The sequence below is a fragment of the Poeciliopsis prolifica genome, unplaced genomic scaffold, assembly GCF_027474105.1.
Source record: "Poeciliopsis prolifica strain line A6 unplaced genomic scaffold, Auburn_PproV2 SCAFFOLD030, whole genome shotgun sequence".
NCBI classification, from domain to species: Eukaryota; Metazoa; Chordata; class Actinopteri; order Cyprinodontiformes; family Poeciliidae; genus Poeciliopsis; species Poeciliopsis prolifica.
Window position 1 is genome coordinate 6,853,458 of NW_026562405.1, and position 24,166 is coordinate 6,877,623.

At 40.9% G+C, this 24,166-nt stretch overlaps 1 protein-coding gene and 1 pseudogene across 1 annotated transcript; one reads left to right on the forward strand and one right to left on the reverse strand.

The window, feature by feature from the left end:
- The first annotated feature begins 18,859 nt into the window (after positions 1–18,859).
- Positions 18,860–20,916, forward strand: LOC129372670 (uncharacterized). Its single transcript, XM_055050086.1, has 4 exons — positions 18,860–19,097; positions 19,645–19,863; positions 20,242–20,399; positions 20,849–20,916. Exons 1-4 carry the CDS (start codon positions 18,928–18,930, stop codon positions 20,914–20,916), a joined length of 615 nt encoding a protein of 204 aa, XP_054906061.1. The 5' UTR covers positions 18,860–18,927.
- On the reverse strand, positions 20,908–23,535 carry LOC129372671 (G2/M phase-specific E3 ubiquitin-protein ligase-like; annotated as a pseudogene).
- Positions 23,536–24,166: the final 631 nt, after the last annotated feature.

Sequence of the window (24,166 nt, forward strand, 5' to 3'; positions counted from 1 at the left end):
AAAAGTGGTCCAAATCACGTCCAAAGGTGGTCCAAAACACGTCCAAAGGTGGTCCAAAATACGTCCAAAGGTGGTCCAAAACACGTCCAAAGGTGGTCCAAAATACGTCCAAAAGGTGGTCCAAAACACGTCCAAAAGGTGGTCCAAACACGTCCAAAAGGTGGTCCAAAACACGTCCAAAGTTTAGTCCAAAACACGTCCAAAGGTGGTCCAAAATACGTCCAATGGTGGTCCAAAACACGTCCAAAGGTGGTCCAAATCACGTCCAAAGTTGGTCCATAACACGTCCAAAAAGGGTCCAAAACACGTCCAAAATTTAGTCCAAAACACGTCCAAAGGTAGTCCAAAATACATCCAAAAGTGGTCCAAATCACGTCCAAAGGTGGTCCAAAACACGTCCAAAGGTGGTCCAAATCACGTCCAAAGTTGGTCCATAACACGTCCAAAAAGGGTCCAAAACACGTCCAAAATTTAGTCCAAAACACGTCCAAAGGTAGTCCAAAATACATCCAAAAGTGGTCCAAATCACGTCCAAAGGTGGTCCAAAACACGTCCAAAGGTGGTCCAAAACACGTCCAAAGGTGGTCCAAAACACGTCCAAAATTTAGTCCAAAACACGTCCAAAGGTAGTCCAAAATACATCCAAAAGTGGTCCAAATCACGTCCAAAGGTGGTCCAAAACACGTCCAAAGGTGGTCCAAATCACGTCCAAAGTTGGTCCATAACACGTCCAAAAAGGTTCCAAAACACGTCCAAAAGGTAGTCAAAAAACACATCCAAATGTGGTCCAAATCACGTCCAAAGGTGGTCCAAAACACGTCCAAAGGTGGTCCAAAACACGTCCAAAGTTGGTCCAAAACACGTCCAAAGGTGGTCCAAAACACGTCCAAAGGTAGTCCAAAACACGTCCAAAGGTGGTCCAAATACGTCCAAAGGTGGTCCAAAACACGTCCAAAGGTGGTCCAAAACACGTCCAAAGGTGGTCCAAATCATGTCCAAAGTTGGTCCATAACACGTCCAAAAAGGGTCCAAAACACGTCCAAAAGTTGTCCAAAACACGTCCAAAAGGTGGTCCAAAACACGTCCAAAGGTGGTCCAAAACACGTCCAAAATTTAGTCCAAAACACGTCCAAAGGTAGTCCAAAATACATCCAAAAGTGGTCCAAATCACGTCCAAAAGTTGTCCAAAACACGTCCAAAAGGTGGTCCAAAACACGTCCAAAGGTGGTCCAAAATACGTTCAAAGGTGGTCCAAAACACGTCCAAAGGTGGTCCAAAATACGTCCAAGGGTGGTCCAAAACACGTCCAAAACACATCCAAAAGTGGTCCAAATCACGTCCAAAGCTGGTCCAAATCACGTCCAAAATGTAGTCCAAAACACGTCCAAAAAGGTCCAAGGAAGATCCAAAGACAGGTCCAGAAGTGGTCCAAAACACGTCCAAAAACGGTCCAAAACACGTCCAAAGGTCGTCCTAAACACGTCCAAAATTTAGTCCAAACCACGTCCAAAGGTGGTCCAAAACACGTCCAAAAAGGGTCCAAAACACGTCCAAAAGATAGTCCAAAACACGTCCAAAGGTGGTCCAAAACACGTCCAAAGGTGGTCCAAAATACGTCCAAAGGTGGTCCAAAACACGTCCAAAGGTGGTCCAAAACACGTCCAAAATTTAGTCCAAAACACGTCCAAAGGTGGTCCAAAATACGTCCAAAGGTGGTCCAAAACACGTCCAAAGGTGGTCCAAAATACGTCCAAAGGTAGTCCAAAACACGTCCAAAGGTGGTCCAAAATACGTCCAAAGGTGGTCCAAAACACGTCCAAAAGGTAGTCCAAAACACGTCCAAAAGGTCGTCCATAACACGTCCTAAAAACTCCTCCTAAAAAGGTCTAAAGCACATTTAAAACAGGTCTAAAACATGTACAACTAACTTCCAAATCACATCTAAAAACATCCAAAAATTTAGCAAAACACACATTTACAAATAGATTTATAAACAGACAGAAATACATTTTATCCTGTAATATGAGACACATGAAATTAACACGTTCAAAAGTGGTCCAAAACACGTCCAAAAGTGGTCCAAATCACGTCCAAAGGTGGTCCAGAACACGTCCAAATATGGTCCAAAAATGGTCCAAAACACGTCCAAAAGGTGGTCCATAACACGTCCAAAAAGGGTCCAAAACACGTCCAAAAGATAGTCCAAAACACGTCCAAAGGTAGTCCAAAACACATCCAAAAGTGGTCCAAATCACGTCCAAAGGTGGTCCAAAACACGTCCAAAGGTGGTCCAAAATACGTCCAAAGGTGGTCCAAAACACGTCCAAAGGTGGTCCAAAATACGTCCAAACGGTGGTCCAAAACACGTCCAAAAGGTGGTCCAAAACACGTCCAAAAGGTGGTCCAAAACACGTCCAAAGTTTAGTCCAAAACACGTCCAAAGGTGGTCCAAAATACGTCCAATGGTGGTCCAAAACACGTCCAAAGGTGGTCCAAATCACGTCCAAAGTTGGTCCATAACACGTCCAAAAAGGGTCCAAAACACGTCCAAAATTTAGTCCAAAACACGTCCAAAGGTAGTCCAAAATACATCCAAAGTGGTCCAAATCACGTCCAAAGGTGGTCCAAAACACGTCCAAAGGTGGTCCAAATCACGTCCAAAGTTGGTCCATAACACGTCCAAAAAGGGTCCAAAACACGTCCAAAATTTAGTCCAAAACACGTCCAAAGGTAGTCCAAAATACATCCAAAAGTGGTCCAAATCACGTCCAAAGGTGGTCCAAAACACGTCCAAAGGTGGTCCAAAACACGTCCAAAGGTGGTCCAAAACACGTCCAAAATTTAGTCCAAAACACGTCCAAAGGTAGTCCAAAATACATCCAAAAGTGGTCCAAATCACGTCCAAAGGTGGTCCAAAACACGTCCAAAGGTGGTCCAAATCACGTCCAAAGTTGGTCCATAACACGTCCAAAAAGGTTCCAAAACACGTCCAAAAGGTAGTCAAAAAACACATCCAAAAGTGGTCCAAATCACGTCCAAAGGTGGTCCAAAACACGTCCAAAGGTGGTCCAAACACGTCCAAAGGTGGTCCAAAACACGTCCAAAGGTGGTCCAAAACACGTCCAAAGGTAGTCCAAAACACGTCCAAAGGTGGTCCAAAATACGTCCAAAGGTGGTCCAAAACACGTCCAAAGGTGGTCCAAAACACGTCCAAAGGTGGTCCAAATCATGTCCAAAGTTGGTCCATAACACGTCCAAAAAGGGTCCAAAACACGTCCAAAAGTTGTCCAAAACACGTCCAAAAGGTGGTCCAAAACACGTCCAAAGGTGGTCCAAAACACGTCCAAAATTTAGTCCAAAACACGTCCAAAGGTAGTCCAAAATACATCCAAAAGTGGTCCAAATCACGTCCAAAAGTTGTCCAAAACACGTCCAAAAGGTGGTCCAAAACACGTCCAAAGGTGGTCCAAAATACGTTCAAAGGTGGTCCAAAACACGTCCAAAGGTGGTCCAAAATACGTCCAAGGGTGGTCCAAAACACGTCCAAAACACATCCAAAAGTGGTCCAAATCACGTCCAAAGCTGGTCCAAATCACGTCCAAAATGTAGTCCAAAACACGTCCAAAAAGGTCCAAGGAAGATCCAAAAGACAGGTCCAGAAGTGGTCCAAAACACGTCCAAAACGTGGTCCAAAACACGTCCAAAGGTCGTCCTAAACACGTCCAAAATTTAGTCCAAACCACGTCCAAAGGTGGTCCAAAACACGTCCAAAAAGGGTCCAAAACACGTCCAAAAGATAGTCCAAAACACGTCCAAAGGTAGTCCAAAACACATCCAAAAGTGGTCCAAATCACGTCCAAAGGTGGTCCAAAACACGTCCAAAAGTGGTCCAAAATACGTCCAAAGGTGGTCCAAAACACGTCCAAAGGTGGTCCAAAATACGTCCAAAGGTAGTCCAAAACACGTCCAAAGGTGGTCCAAAATACGTCCAAAGGTGGTCCAAAACACGTCCAAAAGGTAGTCCAAAACACGTCCAAAAGGTCGTCCAAAACACGTCCTAAAAACTCCTCCTAAAAAGGTCTAAAGCACATTTAAAACAGGTCCAAAACATGTACAACTAACTTCCAAATCACATCTAAAAACATCCAAAAATTTAGCAAAACACACATTTACAAATAGATTTATAAACAGACAGAAATACATTTTATCCTGTAATATGAGACACATGAAATTAACACGTTCAAAAGTGGTCCAAAACACGTCCTAAAAACTCCTCCTAAAAAGGTCTAAAGCACATTTAAAACAGGTCCAAAACATGTACAACTAACTTCCAAATCACATCTAAAAACATCCAAAAATTTAGCAAAACACACATTTAGAAATAGATTTATAAACAGACAGAAATACATTTTATCCTGTAATATGAGACACATGAAATTAACACGTTCAAAAGTGGTCCAAAACACGTCCAAAAGTGGTCCAAATCACGTCCAAAGGTGGTCCAGAACACGTCCAAATATGGTCCAAAAATTGTCCAAAACACGTCCAAAAGGTGGTCCAAAACACGTCCAAAAAGGGTCCAAAACACGTCCAAAAAGGGTCCAAAACACGTCCAAAGGTAGTCCAAAATACATCCAAAAGTGGTCCAAATCACGTCCAAAGGTGGTCCAAAACACGTCCAAAAGTGGTCCAAAACACGTCCAAAGTGGTCCAAATCACGTCCAAAGGTGGTCCAGAACACGTCCAAATATGGTCCAAAAATTGTCCAAAACACGTCCAAAAGGTGGTCCAAAACACGTCCAAAGGTGGTCCAAAACACGTCCAAAGTTGGTCCATAACACGTCCAAAAAGGTCCAAAACACGTCCAAAAGGTGGTCCAAAACACGTCCAAAAAGGGTCCAAAACACGTCCAAAAGGTGGTCCAAAACACGTCCAAAGATGGTCCATAACACGTCCAAAAAGGGTCCAAAACACGTCCAAAAGATAGTCCAAAACACGTCCAAAGGTAGTCCAAAACACATCCAAAAGTGGTCCAAATCACGTCCAAAGGTGGTCCAAAACACGTCCAAAGGTGGTCCAAAATACGTCCAAAGGTGGTCCAAAACACGTCCAAAGGTGGTCCAAACACGTCCAAAGGTGGTCCAAAACACGTCCAAAATTTAGTCCGAAACACGTCCAAAGGTGGTCCAAAACACGTCCAAAGGTGGTCCAAAATACGTCCAAAGGTGGTCCAAAATACGTCCAACGGTGGTCCAAAACACGTCCAAAGGTGGTCCAAAATACGTCCAAATGTGGTCCAAAACACGTCCAAAGGTGGTCCAAAACACGTCCAAAGGTGGTCCAAATCACGTCCAAAGTTGGTCCATAACACGTCCAAAAAGGGTCCAAAACACGTCCAAAATTTAGTCCAAAACACGTCCAAAGGTAGTCCAAAATACATCCAAAAGTGGTCCAAATCACGTCCAAAGGTGGTCAAAAACACGTCCAAAGGTGGTCCAAATCACGTCCAAAGTTGGTCCATAACACGTCCAAAAAGGGTCCAAAACACGTCCAAAAGTTGTCCAAAACACGTCCAAAAGGTGGTCCAAAACACGTCCAAAAGGTGGTCCAAAACACGTCCAAAGGAAGTCCTAAACACGTCCAAAGGTCGTCCAAAGGTCGTCCAAAACACGTCCAAAACACGTCCAAAGGTGGTCCAAAACACGTCCAAAATGTAGTCCAAAACACGTCCAAAGGTGGTCCAAAACACGTCCAATGGTGGTCCAAAATACGTCCAAAGGTAGTCCAAAACACGTCCAAAGGTGGTCCAAAATACGTCCAAAGGTGGTCCAAAACACGTCCAAAAGGTAGTCCAAAACACGTCCAAAAGGTCGTCCATAACACGTCCTAAAAACTCCTCCTAAAAAGGTCTAAAGCACATTTAAAACAGGTCTAAAACATGTACAACTAACTTCCAAATCACATCTAAAAACATCCAAAAATTTAGCAAAACACACATTTACAAATAGATTTATAAACAGACAGAAATACATTTTATCCTGTAATATGAGACACATGAAATTAACACGTTCAAAAGTGGTCCAAAACACGTCCAAAAGTGGTCCAAATCACGTCCAAAGGTGGTCCAGAACACGTCCAAATATGGTCCAAAAATGGTCCAAAACACGTCCAAAAGGTGGTCCATAACACGTCCAAAAAGGGTCCAAAACACGTCCAAAAGATAGTCCAAAACACGTCCAAAGGTAGTCCAAAACACATCCAAAAGTGGTCCAAATCACGTCCAAAGGTGGTCCAAAACACGTCCAAAGGTGGTCCAAAATACGTCCAACGGTGGTCCAAAACACGTCCAAAAGGTGGTCCAAAACACGTCCAAAAGGTGGTCCAAAACACGTCCAAAGTTTAGTCCAAAACACGTCCAAAGGTGGTCCAAAATACGTCCAATGGTGGTCCAAAACACGTCCAAAGGTGGTCCAAATCACGTCCAAAGTTGGTCCATAACACGTCCAAAAAGGGTCCAAAACACGTCCAAAATTTAGTCCAAAACACGTCCAAAGGTGGTCCAAAATACGTCCAACGGTGGTCCAAAACACGTCCAAAAGGTGGTCCAAAACACGTCCAAAAGGTGGTCCAAAACACGTCCAAAGTTTAGTCCAAACACGTCCAAAGGTGGTCCAAAATACGTCCAATGGTGGTCCAAAACACGTCCAAAGGTGGTCCAAATCACGTCCAAAGTTGGTCCATAACACGTCCAAAAAGGGTCCAAAACACGTCCAAAATTTAGTCCAAAACACGTCCAAAGGTAGTCCAAAATACATCCAAAAGTGGTCCAAATCACGTCCAAAGGTGGTCCAAAACACGTCCAAAGGTGGTCCAAATCACGTCCAAAGTTGGTCCATAACACGTCCAAAAAGGGTCCAAAACACGTCCAAAATTTAGTCCAAAACACGTCCAAAGGTAGTCCAAAATACATCCAAAAGTGGTCCAAATCACGTCCAAAGGTGGTCCAAAACACGTCCAAAATTTAGTCCAAAACACGTCCAAAGGTAGTCCAAAATACATCCAAAAGTGGTCCAAATCACGTCCAAAGGTGGTCCAAAACACGTCCAAAGGTGGTCCAAATCACGTCCAAAGTTGGTCCATAACACGTCCAAAAAGGTTCCAAAACACGTCCAAAAGGTAGTCAAAAAAACACATCCAAATGTGGTCCAAATCACGTCCAAAGGTGGTCCAAAACACGTCCAAAGGTCGTCCAAAACACGTCCAAAGTTGGTCCAAAACACGTCCAAAGGTGGTCCAAAACACGTCCAAAGGTAGTCCAAAACACGTCCAAAGGTGGTCCAAAATACGTCCAAAGGTGGTCCAAAACACGTCCAAAGGTGGTCCAAAACACGTCCAAAGGTGGTCCAAATCATGTCCAAAGTTGGTCCATAACACGTCCAAAAAGGGTCCAAAACACGTCCAAAAGTTGTCCAAAACACGTCCAAAAGGTGGTCCAAAACACGTCCAAAGGTGGTCCAAAACACGTCCAAAATTTAGTCCAAAACACGTCCAAAGGTAGTCCAAAATACATCCAAAAGTGGTCCAAATCACGTCCAAAAGTTGTCCAAAACACGTCCAAAAGGTGGTCCAAAACACGTCCAAAGGTGGTCCAAAATACGTTCAAAGGTGGTCCAAAACACGTCCAAAGGTGGTCCAAAATACATCCAAAGGTGGTCCAAAACACGTCCAAAACACATCCAAAAGTGGTCCAAATCACGTCCAAAGCTGGTCCAAATCACGTCCAAAATGTAGTCCAAATCACGTCCAAAAGGTGGTCCAAAACACGCCCAAAACTGGTCCAAATCACGTCCAAAATGTAGTCCAAAACACGTCCAAAAGGTGGTCCAAAACACGTCCAAAAAGGGTCCAAAACACGTCCAAAGTTGGTCCAAAATACGTTCAAAGGTGGTCCAAAACACGTCCAAAGGTGGTCCAAAACACGTCCAAAATTTAGTCCAAATCACGTCCAAAGCTGGTCCAAATCACGTCCAAAATGTAGTCCAAATCACGTCCAAAAGGTGGTCCAAAACACGCCCAAAACTGGTCCAAATCACGTCCAAAATGTAGTCCAAAACACGTCCAAAAGGTGGTCCAAAACACGTCCAAAAAGGGTCCAAAACACGTCCAAAAGGTGGTCCAAAACACGTCCAAAGATGGTCCATAACACGTCCAAAAATGGTCCAAAACACGTCCAAAAGATAGTCCAAAACACGTCCAAAGGTAGTCCAAAACACATCCAAAAGTGGTCCAAATCACGTCCAAAGGTGGTCCAAAACACGTCCAAAGGTGGTCCAAAATACGTCCAAAGGTGGTCCAAAACACGTCCAAAGGTGGTCCAAAATACGTCCAACGGTGGTCCAAAACACGTCCAAAAGGTGGTCCAAAACACATCCAAAAGGTGGTCCAAAACACGTCCAAAGGTGGTCCAAAACACGTCCAAAAGGTGGTCCAAAACACGTCCAAAGCTGGTCCAAATCACGTCCAAAATGTAGTCCAAAACACGTCCAAAGGTAGTCCAAAATACATCCAAAAGTGGTCCAAATCACGTCCAAAAGTTGTCCAAAACACGTCCAAAAGGTGGTCCAAAACACGTCCAAAGGTGGTCCAAAATACGTTCAAAGGTGGTCCAAAACACGTCCAAAGGTGGTCCAAAATACGTCCAAGGGTGGTCCAAAACACGTCCAAAACACATCCAAAAGTGTTCCAAATCACGTCCAAAGCTGGTCCAAATCACGTCCAAAATGTAGTCCAAATCACGTCCAAAAGGTGGTCCAAAACACGTCCAAAACTGGTCCAAATCACGTCCAAAATGTAGTCCAAAACACGTCCAAAAGGTGGTCCATAACACGTCCAAAAATGGTCCAAAACACGTCCAAAAGATAGTCCAAAACACGTCGAAAGGTAGTCCAAAACACATCCAAAAGTGGTCCAAATCACGTCCAAAGGTGGTCCAAAACACGTCCAAAGGTGGTCCAAAATACGTCCAAAGGTGGTCCAAAACACGTCCAAAGGTGGTCCAAAATACGTCCAACGGTGGTCCAAAACACGTCCAAAAGGTGGTCCAAAACACGTCCAAAAGGTGGTCCAAAACACGTCCAAAGGTGGTCCAAAACACGTCCAAAAGGTGGTCCAAAACACGTCCAAAGCTGGTCCAAATCACGTCCAAAATGTAGTCCAAAACACGTCCAAAAGGTGGTCCAAAACACGTCCAAAAAGGGTCCAAAACACGTCCAAAGGTAGTCCAAAACACATCCAAAAGTGGTCCAAATCACGTCCAAAGCTGGTCCAAATCACGTCCAAAATGTAGTCCAAATCACGTCCAAAAGGTGGTCCAAAACACGTCCAAAAAGGGTCCAAAACACGTCCAAAATGTAGTCCAAAACACGTCCAAAAGGTGGTCCAAAACACGTCCAAAGGTGGTCCAAAATACGTCCAAAGGTGGTCCAAAACACGTCCAAAGGTGGTCCAAAACAGGTCCAAAGGTGGTCCAAAATACGTCCAAAGGTGGTCCAAAATACGTCCAAAGGTGGTCCAAAATACGTCCAAAAGTTGCTCCAAAACACGTCCAGAAGGTGGTCCAAACAGGTCCAAAAGGTAGTCCAAAACACATCCAAAAGGTGGTCCAAACACGTCCAAAAGGTAGTCCAAAACACGTCCAAAAGGTAGTCCAAAACACGTCCAAAAGGTGGTCCAAAACACGTCCAAAATGTAGTCCAAAACACCTCCAAAGGTGGTCCAAAACACGTCCAAAAGGTAGTCCAAAACACGTCAAAAAAGGTCCAAGGAAGATCCAAAAAACAAGTCCAGAAGTGGTCCATAACACGTCCAAAAGGTGGTCCAAAACACGTCCAAAGGTGGTCCAAAACACGTCCAAAAATGGTCCAAAACACGTCCAAAATGTAGTCCAAAACACCTCCAAAGGTGGTCCAAAACACGTCCAAAAGGTAGTCCAAAACACGTCCAAAATGTAGTCCAAAACACCTCCAAAGGTGGTCCAAAACACGTCCAAAAGGTAGTCCAAAACACGTCCAAAAAGGTCCAAGGAAGATCCAAAAAACAGGTCCAGAAGTGGTCCAAAACACGTCCAAAAGATAGTCCAAAACATGTCCAAAGGCGGTGCAAAACACGTCCAAAAATGGTCCAAAACACGTCCAAAATGTAGTCCAAAACACCTCCAAAGGTGGTCCAAAACACGTCCAACAGGTAGTCCAAAACACGTCCAAAATGTAGTCCAAAACACATCCAAAAGTTGCTCCAAAACACGTCCAAAAGGTGGTCCAAATACGTCCAAAAGGTAGTCCAAAACACGTCCAAAAGGTGGTCCAAAACACGTCCAAAAGGTAGCCCAAAACACGTCTAAAAAGGTCCAAGGAAGATCCAAAAAACAGGTCCAGAAGTGGTCCAAAACACGTCCAAAAGGTGGTCCAAAACACGTCCAAAGGTGGTCCAAAACACATCCAAAGTTGGTCCAAAACACGTCCAAAGGTGTTCCAAAACACGTCCAAAGTTGGTCCAAAACACATCCAAAAGGTAGTCCAAAACACGTCCAAAGGTGTTCCTAAACACGTCCAAAGTTGGTCCAAAACACGTCCAAAGGTGGTCCAAATCACGTCCAAAAGGTAGTCCAAAACATGTCCAAAAGGTGGTCCAAATACGTCCAAAACACGTCCAGAAGGTGGTACAAACACGTCCAAAAGGTGGTCCAAATCACGTCCAAAAGGTAGTCCAAAACACGTCCAAAGGTGGTCCAAAACACGTCCAAAATGTAGTCCAAAACACTCCAAAGGTGGTCCAAAACACGTCCAAAAGGTAGTCCAAAACACGTCAAAAAAGGTCCAAGGAAGATCCAAAAAACAAGTCCAGAAGTGGTCCATAACACGTCCAAAAGGTGGTCCAAAACACGTCCAAAGGTGGTCCAAAACACGTCCAAAAATGGTCCAAAACACGTCCAAAATGTAGTCCAAAACACCTCCAAAGGTGGTCCAAAACACGTCCAAAAGGTAGTCCAAAACACGTCCAAAATGTAGTCCAAAACACCTCCAAAGGTGGTCCAAAACACGTCCAAAAGGTAGTCCAAAACACGTCCAAAAAGGTCCAAGGAAGATCCAAAAAACAGGTCCAGAAGTGGTCCAAAACACGTCCAAAAGATAGTCCAAAACATGTCCAAAGGCGGTGCAAAACACGTCCAAAAATGGTCCAAAACACGTCCAAAATGTAGTCCAAAACACCTCCAAAGGTGGTCCAAAACACGTCCAACAGGTAGTCCAAAACACGTCCAAAATGTAGTCCAAAACACGTCCAAAAGTTGCTCCAAATCACGTCCAAAAGGTGGTCCAAATACGTCCAAAAGGTAGTCCAAAACACGTCCAAAAGGTGGTCCAAAACACGTCCAAAAGGTAGCCCAAAACACGTCTAAAAAGGTCCAAGGAAGATCCAAAAAACAGGTCCAGAAGTGGTCCAAAACACGTCCAAAAGGTGGTCCAAAACACGTCCAAAGGTGGTCCAAAACACATCCAAAGTTGGTCCAAAACACGTCCAAAGGTGTTCCAAAACACGTCCAAAGTTGGTCCAAAACACATCCAAAAGGTAGTCCAAAACACGTCCAAAGGTGTTCCTAAACACGTCCAAAGTTGGTCCAAAACACGTCCAAAGGTGGTCCAAATCACGTCCAAAAGGTAGTCCAAAACATGTCCAAAAGGTGGTCCAAATACGTCCAAAACACGTCCAGAAGGTGGTACAAACACGTCCAAAAGGTGGTCCAAATCACGTCCAAAAGGTAGTCCAAAACACGTCCTAAAAACTCCTCCTAAAAAGGTCTAAAGCACATTTAAAACAGGTCCAAAACATGTACAACTAACTTCCAAATCACATCTAAAAAACATCCAAAAATTTTGCAAAACACACATTTACAAATAGATTTATAAACAGACAAAAATACATTTTATCCTGTAATATGAGACACATGAACACACTGAAACACTACACCATATAATATTACACTTAGTTGAGCTTCTTTAGCTAAACTGAGGCCTGATTAGTGCCAGTAAATCACTTCAATAAAACCCGTCCGACAACATAAAGTAAGCTGATCAAAACATAAAGAAATCGCTACAGAATCACTAAATCTTTTCAAAATGTCTAAAAGTTTTGGTTTCTGAACAACCTCAGTAGAACCAGAATCCAGACCTGGACCAGTGGAGAACCTTCCAGGAACTGGACCCACCAGTTTCTTAGCGTCTTGGCAGTGGGTCACACTGTTCTCATGTTCAGTCTGATTTATTTCTGTCAGATCAGTTTTAGGCTCTGCCCACACTGATTGTTTTAAACGGGTCCAAAGCCTCCATCCTCTTTCACCATCTCTCCTTTTCACATCACTCTTCATGTTTACTTTCACAAACCAAATTTGGACCAAAAAACGATTAGAAAAGTTTAAAGTCACATCAGAAGTTTCTGGGTCTGAATCCCAGCCTGTTACCCAGTGACCTCTGAAGCAAAGGAAACAATCAAACCTGTTATATCACATCAGGTTCTGATGTGATGTCATCGGAACCTGTCATCAGGTTCTGATGACATCACATCAGAACCTGTGAAGCTGTTCAACAGTCTTACTTTCCCTATTTTTTGTTTTATTTTGAATAAAGTTAACTGTGCGTGTCCAGGGGCCGCTGGCGGTCAGGACTGCAGCACCTTCATGTTATAAACTGGAATTAGGCTCCTAATCATCGTCCTCTCGGCCGCCATCAGCCTCATACTCTTCCTTCTTTATCTCCTCGCTCTGCAGCAGCTCCTCTTTCTGTGTGAAGTCATTACAGCTTTTATGACATTTATTCTTCTTGGTGCTTTTCTCCGTCCCTGCCTCTCCATCCTTCTCCTTTGTCTCCTCGTCTCTCTCTCTTTTGTTAATTACCCTTGCTCTCTTATCTGTCGACACCCTTCAAACTTCTGCTTCCGTCCAAAGGTGGTCCAGAACACGTCCAAATATGGTCCAAAACACGTCCAAAGGTGGTCCAAAACACGTCCAAAGGTGGTCCAAAACACGTCCAAAGGTGGTCCAAAATACGTCCAAAGGTAGTCCAAAACACATCCAAAGGTAGTCCAAAACACGTCCAAAGGTGGTCCAAAACACGTCCAAAATACGTCCAAAGGTGGTCCAAAACACGTCCAAAGATGGTCCAAAATACGTCCAAAGGTGGTCCAAAACACGTCCAAAGGTAGTCCAAAACACGTCCAAAGGTGGTCCAAAATACGTCCAAAGGTGGTCCAAAACACGTCCAAATGTGGTCCAAAATACGTCCAAAGGTAGTCCAAAATACGTCCAAAGGTGGTCCAAAATACGTCCAAAGGTGGTCCAAAACACGTCCAAAAGGTAGTCCAAAACACGTCGAAAAGGTCGTCCAAAACACGTCCTAAAAACTCCTCCTAAAAAGGTCTAAAGCACATTTAAAACAGGTCCAAAACATGTACAACTAACTTCCAAATCACATCTAAAAACATCCAAAAATTTAGCAAAACACACATTTACAAATAGATTTATAAACAGACAGAAATACATTTTATCCTGTAATATGAGACACATGAAATTAACACGTTCAAAAGTGGTCCAAAACACGTCCAAAAGTGGTCCAAATCACGTCCAAAGGTGGTCCAGAACACGTCCAAAGGTGGTCCAAAATACGTCCAAAGGTGGTCCAAAATACGTCCAAAGGTGGTCCAAAACACGTCCAAAGGTGGTCCAAAACAAGTCCAAAAAGGGTCCAAAACACGTCCAAAGGAAGTCCAAAACACGTCCAAAGGTGGTCCACAACACGTCCAAAAAGGGTCCAAAACACATCCAAAAAGGGTCCAAAACACGTCCAAAAGGTGGTCCAAAACACGTCCAAAGGAAGTCCAAAACACGTCCAAAGGTGGTCCAAAACACGTCCAAAACACGTCCAAAATTTAGTCCAAAACACGTCCAAAGGTAGTCCAAAATACATCCAAAAGTGGTCCAAATCACGTCCAAAGGTGGTCCAAAACACGTCCAAAGGTGGTCCAAATCACGTCCAAAGTTGGTCCATAACACGTCCAAAAAGGGTCCAAAACACGTCCAAAAGTTGTCCAAAACACGTCCAAAAGGTGGTCCAAAACACGTCCAAATATGGTCCAAAACACGTCCAAAGGTGGTCCAAAACACGTCCAAAGGTGGTCCAAAACACGTCCAAAGGTGGTCCAAAATACGTCCAAAGGTAGTCCAAAACACATCCAAAGGTAGTCCAAAACACGTCCAACACTTATTCAAGAATTGACATGTTTTTGATCTCACACCCACTTTTGTCACAAATTAAATCCTGTTCTTACTTAGCTGCTACGATTTCAGACCATAATCCCATACAAATGAAGCTAGAACTACACCAACCAGTTTTCTCTTCTCCTAGATGGAGATTTAGAGAATATCTTCTTAGAGACCCTGAATTTGTCACTTTTATGAATACCAAAATTGATATATATTTGGAAGTAAATTTAAATACCTCCTCACATTCAAATATATGGGAAGCGCTCAAGGCTTATATGAGAGGGCACATTATTTCATATGTCTCATATAAAAACAAACAAAAAAGGGAGCAGCTTTCTCAATTAGAAAAAGATATAAGGAGTTTAGAGATTGATCATTCAAGAACAAAGCGCCCAGAATTACTTAATGTTTTAAAACAAAAACGGATTTTATATGACAACCTGTGTACAAGTAAAGCTGAGGCAGCAATGGCTAGAACAAGATATCATTACTACGAATTCGGCAATAAAACAAGCAAACTCCTGGCGTGGCAAATAAAAAAAGAGGATAGTGAAAGATATATTCAGAGTATTAACACAGATGATGGTAGACATTTAGAAAATACAAAAGACATTAATTTGGAATTTAAAAAATATTACCAATTGTTATATAAACCTGAGCTTCGCAAAGACAGTGTAGATATAAAACAATTTTTGAATAATTTACATTTACCCCAGATTAATACAGCTGACAAAGACATACTAGATGGGGAAGCTAGTGAGGAGGAAGTTCACCTTGCTGTTAAATCATTACAAAATAATAAAGCCCCAGGACCAGACGGCTTTCCAATTGAATTTTTTAAAACCTTTTCAAACAAATTATTAACTCCCCTTACAAATATGATCAAGGAGGCATTCCAAAAGACAACACTTCCTCAATCGTTAGAACTTGCAACAATAACATTACTTCCCAAACCTGGAAAAGACGTACAAAAGTGCAGCAACTATAGACCTCTGAGCCTTCTCAATTCTGACTATAAAATCTTGTCTAAAATAATAGCGTCTCGACTGGAGAAAATAATCCCAAAAATTATCCATGCAGATCAAACAGGTTTTGTTAAGAATCGACAGGGAGCAGACAATATCCGGAGGTTACTTCATGTTATTGATATCACTAAAAGACAGAGACACCCCCTGGTGATTCTCTCTATGGATGCTGAGAAGGCGTTCGACAGAATTGAACCTGATTTTCTTTTTGAGACCATGAGAACCATGAATTTTGGTGAAACCTTTATTGGATACGTAAGAACACTCTTTAATGGCCCTAGATCACAGATTCTGACTAATGGGGTTCTGTCGGACGCCTTCTCGCTCTTTCGGGCTGTAGACAGGGCTGCCCAAGCTCTCCTAGCTTGTTTCTATTGCTATAGAACCATTAGCGATAGCTATCCGATCTGATTTATCTATTACAGGTATAAAAATAGGTACAGAAGAACATAAAATTGCACTATATGCGGATGATTTGTTAGTATTTATATCTCAACCGTCTAAATCCTTACCATCTTTACTGACATGCCTGGAGACATACAGTGCAGTTTCCGGTTACAAAATCAATTACTCCAAGAGTGAAGCGTTTCCACTTAATATGACAGAACAGGAGACACAACTACTGCCTGGCTCATTTAAATGGAGTATGGATGGTTTTACATACCTTGGCATTAATATTAGTTCTTCGCATGACCAAATTTACAGAAGGAATTACATCTCATTATTTAATAAAACCAAAGCAGAACTGGAACGATGGATAGATCTCCCATTATCCTTGATTGGTAGAGTTAACTCAATTAAAATGTCTATATTACCTAAATTTATTTATTTATTCCAATGTATCCCCCTAAAAGTCCCAATGACATTTTTCAAAGATTTGGATAAAGCAATATCTCTATTTTTATGGCGAAAGAAGGTCCCAAGAGTTAAGCTTCTTACTTTACAAGCTCCCTATGCTAAAGGAGGATTAAATCTTCCAAATTTTAGAGTGTATTATCTGGCTTCCCAGTTCCGTACTCTATGGATGTGGACCCATTCAAATGGTAACAATGTAAGGTGGGTCTCAATAGAACAACAAGAATTGAAATCCAGATCATTGTCAATCATCCCTTTCTTGAGCTCAAAAAAGCAACTCTCTACAATTACATCAAATCCTTTAATCTTAGCTACCCACAATGCATGGTTACAGCTACATACCTTCTTGCACCTAAACATACAATTACTGGTTAACACTCCACTTAAAGATAACCCCAGCATTCCCCAACCTATAGCGGATGGTATATTACAAACATGGGTCAGAAAAGGCATTAGATCAGTCGGTGATCTTTATACCAATAATGTCTTTGCCAGCTTCGATCAATTATCTGAATCCTATGACTTGCATAGACACAGTTTATTCAAATATTTGCAGATCAGACACTGGATTAAGAGTCAATCATTAGAAATATTTCCAGATAAACCAGAGGAAACTCTGCTTGAATCATGTTTACTGGATCCAAAACGTATTACTACAAAAGGGCTTATTCTTGTGTTTATAGAATGGTTCTTGCCTCATCACCAACTTATAACAAGTACTCGACAAAATCGAAATGGGAATCTGACTTAAACTGCAACTATGATGATAAAAACTGGAGCGAATTACTAAACTCATCTCAAACAGTATTAATATCAACAAAACACAGGCAAATTCAATTTAACATTTTACATCGTACATATTATACTCCATATAGGTTGAATAAACTGAATGCCAATATCACTAACAGATGTCATAGGTGTAAGACGTCTGTAGGCGATCTTCTTCATATGCTCTGGAATTGTGTACACTTGCAAACCTACTGGAATAATGTAATACTGATAACATCAACAGTTTGTGGGCTTCCTTTAGATCCTGACCCCAGGATTTGGATACTTGGAGATATTAGGTCCTTGAAATTGAATTTTGCAAGAAATACTTTGTTTTGTTAACGTCATCCGCAGCAAAAAAATGTATACTTAAAAATTGGAAAACTATGGAGCCTCCAAACAAGAAGCATTGGATCAACGAACTGTTGTCATACTGCACTCCTGAAAAAATTCTACACTCGATACGTGGGACATTGGCGAAGTTTGACCAGATATGGACTCCCTTCCTGGACATCCTAACTAGATTGGACCTGAGAGACTGATCTGTATTGATTTTTACTGTCTTGTTTCGATCTTTCTAATATTTTTGTTGTATTCTTTTCTTTTAACTCTGGCCTTTCAAAAAATGAGTAGTGCCAAATGTAATACTGCTATATGTGTTGCTACATGGAGAGAGTGGGGGGGTGGAGGTGGGTGGGTTTTTTTTAGAGGGGGGGGAAAAAGATAAGAAAAAATGCTGTACATTAGATGTGGATTTTGTTGGATATGCATCCTGAATAAATATATATATACAAAAGGTCGTCCAAAACACGTCCTAAAAATACGGTGGCCCTGAGGTGCAAAACACAACAACATTAACGAAAACACAACAACATTAACGAAAACACAACAACATTAACAAAAACACAACAACATTAACAGAAACACAACAACATTAACGAAAACACAACAACATTAACGAAAACACAACAACATTAACAAAAACACAACAACATTAACGAAACACAACAACATTAACGAAAACACAACAACATTAACAAAAACACAACAACATTAACGAAAACACAACAACATTAACGAAAACACAACAACATTAACAAAAACACAACAACATTAACGAAAGCACTACAACATTAACAAAAACACAACAACATTAACAAAAACACAACAACATTAACGAAAACACAACAACATTAACAAAAACACAACAACATTAACAAAAACACAAAAACATTAACAAAAACACAACAACATTAACGAAAACACAACAACATTAACGAAAACACAACGGAAGAGGTAGGTCCCAGTGGGAGACCTAAGAAGTCGCTGATGGACGACAGGTCGTTTTACTTTTGAACCGGAAGTTATTCTGGCTTTAAACTTGATTGCTAAAAACATGAATGTTCTCAGTGATCCAAACCTCAGTACCGTTATTCGGGAATATTTTGAGTCAGGATATACATACGAGGTGATACTGGACATGCTCCAGACCAACCACGAAGTGTCGGTTAGCCTGCGTTCTTTAAAGGCTCATTTGAAAGTAGCAGGGCTGCATAGACGAGGCAACTACTCTCCACTTTCTGACGTGAGACGTGCCATTATGACCGAGCTTAGAGGACCAGGCCAATTATTTGGCTATCGGACCATGTGGCAGGTTCTCAAACAAAAAAACAACCTGCGTGTCAAACGTGATGTTGTAATGAGACTGCTGAGGCAGCTGAATCCTCAGGGCATCGCTCTGAGGACTCGCAGGAAGTTTACCAGACGCACGTACCACTCTATGGGGCCCAATTACATATGGCATGTAGATGGCTACGACAAACTGAAGCCATTCGGCTTGGCCATCTCAGGATGCATTGATGGGTTTTCTAGAAGAATGATGTGGCTTGTTGTGGGGCAACAAACAACAATCCCTCTGTCATTGCCCAGCATTACATAAACTGTGTCAAGAGTCTTGGCGTAATACCAATGAGACTGCGAACAGACCTAGGCACAGAGAACGGGACTATGGCAGCAGTACAATGTACCCTCCGGCATGCGCATACGGATTATTATGCTGGATCATCAAGCCACAGTTACGGATCATCCACAGGGAATCAACGCATCGAGTCATGGTGGTCTTCTTTCAGGAGAGGAAGGTGGGTACATCTGTGTATTTCAGATGTGAAGTACAGCGAAAGCTGATCACAGTGTAAAGTCCATGTAAGCATAAAGTCTGAGTTTAAACGGATTTATAAAGTACGTCCAAACTCTTTGTGTGAAAAACAAGGTTCTGGTGATTATAGCAACATACACCGTAAGTCAGATGTCAGTGAAGCAAATTTTTCTAGTTAGGCAGGTTTAAGCTTGTGATTTGTTTATTGTTGTCATGACAACTTCATAGGAAGTGCCTATGGAGTTGACAGTCACATGGCTATCGTGTTGCCAGGTAATAAGTGAATTTGTTTCAAACATTTATTTTCATAAGGCTTTTGCAATTTTTTTGTCCAAGTTATAATTTTTCATTGTTTGGTATCAGATGTTATACAAAGTTTTAGTTTGCACGTGGAAAAGTAGGGCGCGATATTCAGTGTGACATACATTTATAGCATGCTTTCAATGTTATGGACATGGAGAAGGACAATTTGTTTTTATCATTTTAATATGAAAAAGAACAGAACCGTTTCTAATTCAATTTATCCTCAGGTCTCAGTTTTGGATGGACTTGTTCGGAGATTTAAGAGACTCTGGAAACTTCAACGGAAGCCATGAGCACCAGTGCTTGCTCAGATTCTGCTTCACCAGAGTTCTGCAGAAAGACCTGGATGAATGCAAAGGTCTCTGGAATAACCACAGGATCCGGCCAAGCAGACTTGCATCATGTCCTGGGGGGATTCCTAACGAACTCTATCTCTTGCCTCACAGGTAATTGACATCTTCACAATAGAAATAATGCTTGACATTACATAATAATGCAGAAGTGTTGTTAGGACACTTATTATCTATGTACAAGTAACCTATAGCTATTAATGTACACAAAGTAAGTACACCCTTCACATTTCCGCAGCTATTAAAGTATATTTTGTCATGGGATAACACCAACAATTCACTTTGACACAATGAAAAGTAGTGTGAGTACAGCTTATATGTGAAGGGTGTATTTGCTTTTGTGATACACTGTATAAGCTGTCACTGATAGTGCTCACTATAGCCAGCAAAAAAAAAAGACGATTCCAAGTATTTGTACTAAATAGAGAAAACAGCTGTCACAATTCTATTATTAATTATATTCTGACTTTGCAGATATGGATCAAGAGATTGTGGATTTCCTGTTGAGGACAGCGATCTGGATGTTTTCCCAGAAGCAAGTCAGGTGACAGAGTTGTGTGGGATAAAGACATCGAGGAATACCTACAGGAAGCCATGCAACAACATGGACAACAGCAGTCACAAGACTGGGAGTCAGCAATGGAATTGTATTTATTGCTCAAAAACATTGCGAGGCTGTGAACACAAACAAGCAACATCAAATCTTATATTTTGTCTCCTGTTCATTTTGTTGATATAAAGTGAAAACTTCATTGTTATTCAGAATTAAACTTTTTTAATACACAAAATTGTGCATTTAGTTTGAACTATGAAGATAAAATCTGACATTACACTCTTAATTAACAGTTTTGAGTATTTGTTTCAACTTGCTAAAAGTTGCGAGAAAGAACATAACAAGAAAAAGGTTTTGCAAAACAAACTATTTTTTGGAAACACATTTAACCAAGAAACCATGTTTTTCAATTTTAGTAACATCCAAATCCCGGAGCATTTTGTATTCCAAAGTCCATGTTAGCTCTAAAATCAGCGTAAGATTCCAAAAGTGGCAGTTTAAGTGTGTTTGCACAGGTGTTTGCAATAGGAAAGGGTGAATCACTCAAAAACTCAAGATGTGGGGATGGGATCATCCTGCTGGTGGAATCGTTGTGAGACCTGTTGCAAACATCAGGACTTCCTCTAGAGATACAGCAGTTGTTTTCTCTGAAAGATGATAAACAATGTAGTTAATAGATAATGCCTTGTACAAATTATTTCTTTTTATTTTTGTTTTCCAATAAAACAAACAATTTTAGAATAACACAATTTGTTCTTACTAACCTTCGCAATCAAGCAAATAATCTGCCCAGAAGACAATTGTTTTGCCCTCCTTTGCCGCCTGTTGCTTCCTACAGGGCTGAGATCTGGTTGGAACATGGTCTCCAAGTCTGAAGCAGTCAGAGCCTTGGCAGAGAAACATAGGACTGGGGACAGGACACTGGAATGCTGCTGCAGTGCAGCAAAAAAACCAAGACTTGCCAGTCCATCTTTGAATCTGTTAACGATAAGCAATGTACTGTATTGATAGAGTATATATAAAGTCAAAAAGATAAACAAAAAATAAAAAGTAAAGCTAATTTTCCACAGTGCTCAAAAGTTATCATTAAAAGTAAATATAAATCGAAACTTAAAAAAATGTTTTCATTGTGCAAAAAACGAAATTGTCATGCAACAGTATATTTTTATAAGTCACATTGAAATATTTTTCATGTGCCATGCCTATGATTAATCTGTGTAATGGTGAACAACGATTCAAAACCTGTTGCACATAAAATTCCGAATGGATGATAGAAGGTGAAACTCAGAATTTGGCAAGTATTGCTCTGTATATTCTAATATTTCACACAATTTTTCAGAAAAACACAAAAAGATGTGTTACCTACGACAGATTAAAACAAAAACAATTAAGGAAGGAAGCTGGTTAAATTTGATGTCTGATCTACTAATGTCATATCTCTAATCTGATCCCAATTTTTATACCTAATTAGTTTTTCTTAGTTAATTAGTGTCATGATGTCAGTGGCAGTTGTTCACAGTATTGACATTGAGCATTGATACTCTAGATCAACACTCAATGATCTTGAGTACTGAGCATAGAACTTCAGAATAGTTTTTAATTATTTATAACTATTTATTGATTACCGTTGAATGGCACTGTGGTTTCTGTCAAGGATGTACCATCTGAGATACTCCTCTACAAAAGCTTTCTTCTCAGAAGCCTTCACCCCTCTGAAGCATCCAGCAGTTTGGAACATCCCACTGTTTTGCAAAATTACATTTAGCAGAGATTCATCTGAATCAGCTTCCAGGACCTACAAAACAAGCAGTATCCAGAAGAAGTACAGAACTATAAATTTAAAAACATCTTTGTTATGAATAAAAACATAGCATTAACATTTTGTGTGTTTGTAATGTAACATCTGTTGAGACAGGCTGAAATCGGGCCTTTCACAGCAAAAACATTTGTCAGCTTTGATAAAACAAACTTGGTACTTTGTCATAATCATTTCGTAATCTCAATCTGAAATAATAATAAATAAAATGAAAATAATCTCCAGTTGGCATACAATAAATCTATTCCCTATGCCTAGGTAATTTCCTACCTGTTTCAGAACTTTCCCTATCTCCTCATCTTTAACATCTTCAACAGTGGCGCTGAAACTTGGATTCCCTATCATGTAGTTGACCAGGTTCTTTGAGAGAAAATGTGGTGCTGGTCCCCCATGTACAATACATACGGCAATCATCTTTCCTGCTAAAAAATACTCATCTTCCCTGGCAGCTGTTGTACAGAGCACAGAATTACTGTGGGTAATTAAATCTTAGATCTGCTTATGACAAAAACATAAGCTGATTTTTCAGCAAATTTTGATTTAGAAGTACTACCACTTCACAAACCCAAAAAAATGTCTCACCTCTCGAATTGCACACAATGTAACGACTTTCTGGGGGTCCATCAAAGATCGGGCGATTTCTCAGAATGGCCATGAGAAGCGTGAGAAACTCACGCCTCGGGCCACCTGTGTCCAACCCTTCCTCCAACCAGCCAGCATCATCGTTAAATTTGATGAACATGTCATTCTTGTCGGAGTATGTGCTCCTCTGAAAGCCCCGAACAGCTCCATCCCACACATCAGTCCGACATATATTGAACCGGCTGACTTTCTTGTGGTCATACCCATGGCCAGTTCTGCAATAATCATGTGGCTGCACATTTGTTTCTCTAGAAAAAAAATATTTTAAAGCAGTTGACTGATCACACTTAGCATTATGTAATTATGCATGAGCAGGATGCTGGTTAATTTAATACAAAATATTAAAATTACTAACGCATGTTCTTCTGGGGCAGGTCTTGCTTTTTGTCTTCGGTTAAATATTCAATCCCTCATCATCATCATCATCATCATCATCATCATCATCAATAACAATGGGCTCAAAGAGTTGGTGTAGTCTCTGTGGAGCAAAACGTGCACACAATATAGATGGAGGGGGGAACTTCCAACTGTCCTTCACAAAAACATTCCATTTATGTCAGAAGTTATATTTACAACATTCGAAGTAAATAAATGCACTTTAGATGACACAATAGATCTATCAGTATCACCTTGTCATGATGACACAACACACACCCTTCTTCTTTATGACAGAAGCCATTACACACCTGTAACAGGGCTCTGGACAGGGACATTCACTGGTGCTTGGATTGTTGCTGTTGTCATCCAAATCCATAACCTGAAAACAGAGAAAAGAGTAAAATGAAACTTAATAATTGACTATTCTACAGTTATTTTAATTATCAAAATATTTTACTAAAAGGTTTGAGATAAAAATCTGTGGATTGTGGTGTGACATAATAAAAAGTTGTACCTGTTTACTTCATTTGCAAGTGCAAGACCCAACACCATTACTTAAAGGACAATGAAAAAACATATTAATGGGTATTTGAACATATGAAGTCATATGAAGAAAGCAAAGGTGGTCTAATAATTATTTCCAATCCAGTATATTCAACATTTTAAAACAAGCATCTTGAAAAAAAAAAAAAACTTCATTGGACATGTTCCATAACCACATAATTTACAAATATCCACATTCAACATGTCACCAATCCATACTTATGAAATGCAATGAAGGTTAATTACTATTGATACATGTACACACATCATGCTATGATATGTCCCTAAAATATAACTTACTGTGTTTCTGCCACCTGTTGTAAACGGACTGCTCTCATCCATAGGTTCCCATGGCTGAAGAAATGAAACACAATTTAACATCTTCATAGTCCAATGAAGCTTAGGTAAAAATGCGCTTGTTGTGATCACTCAACCAAATAAAAATGACAGACCAAATACATTTGAAG

Bases quoted from the DNA above. Each gene is read 5' to 3' on its own strand.
- LOC129372670 (XM_055050086.1), top strand. From the start codon at position 18,928: ATGAGACTGCGAACAGACCTAGGCACAGAGAACGGGACTATGGCAGCA. The intron at 19,864-20,241 runs GTAATTGACATC...CTGACTTTGCAG, and splicing joins CTCTATCTCTTGCCTCACAG to ATATGGATCAAGAGATTGTG. The intron at 20,400-20,848 runs GTCAGCAATGGA...TGTTTGCAATAG, and splicing joins CAGCAGTCACAAGACTGGGA to GAAAGGGTGAATCACTCAAA.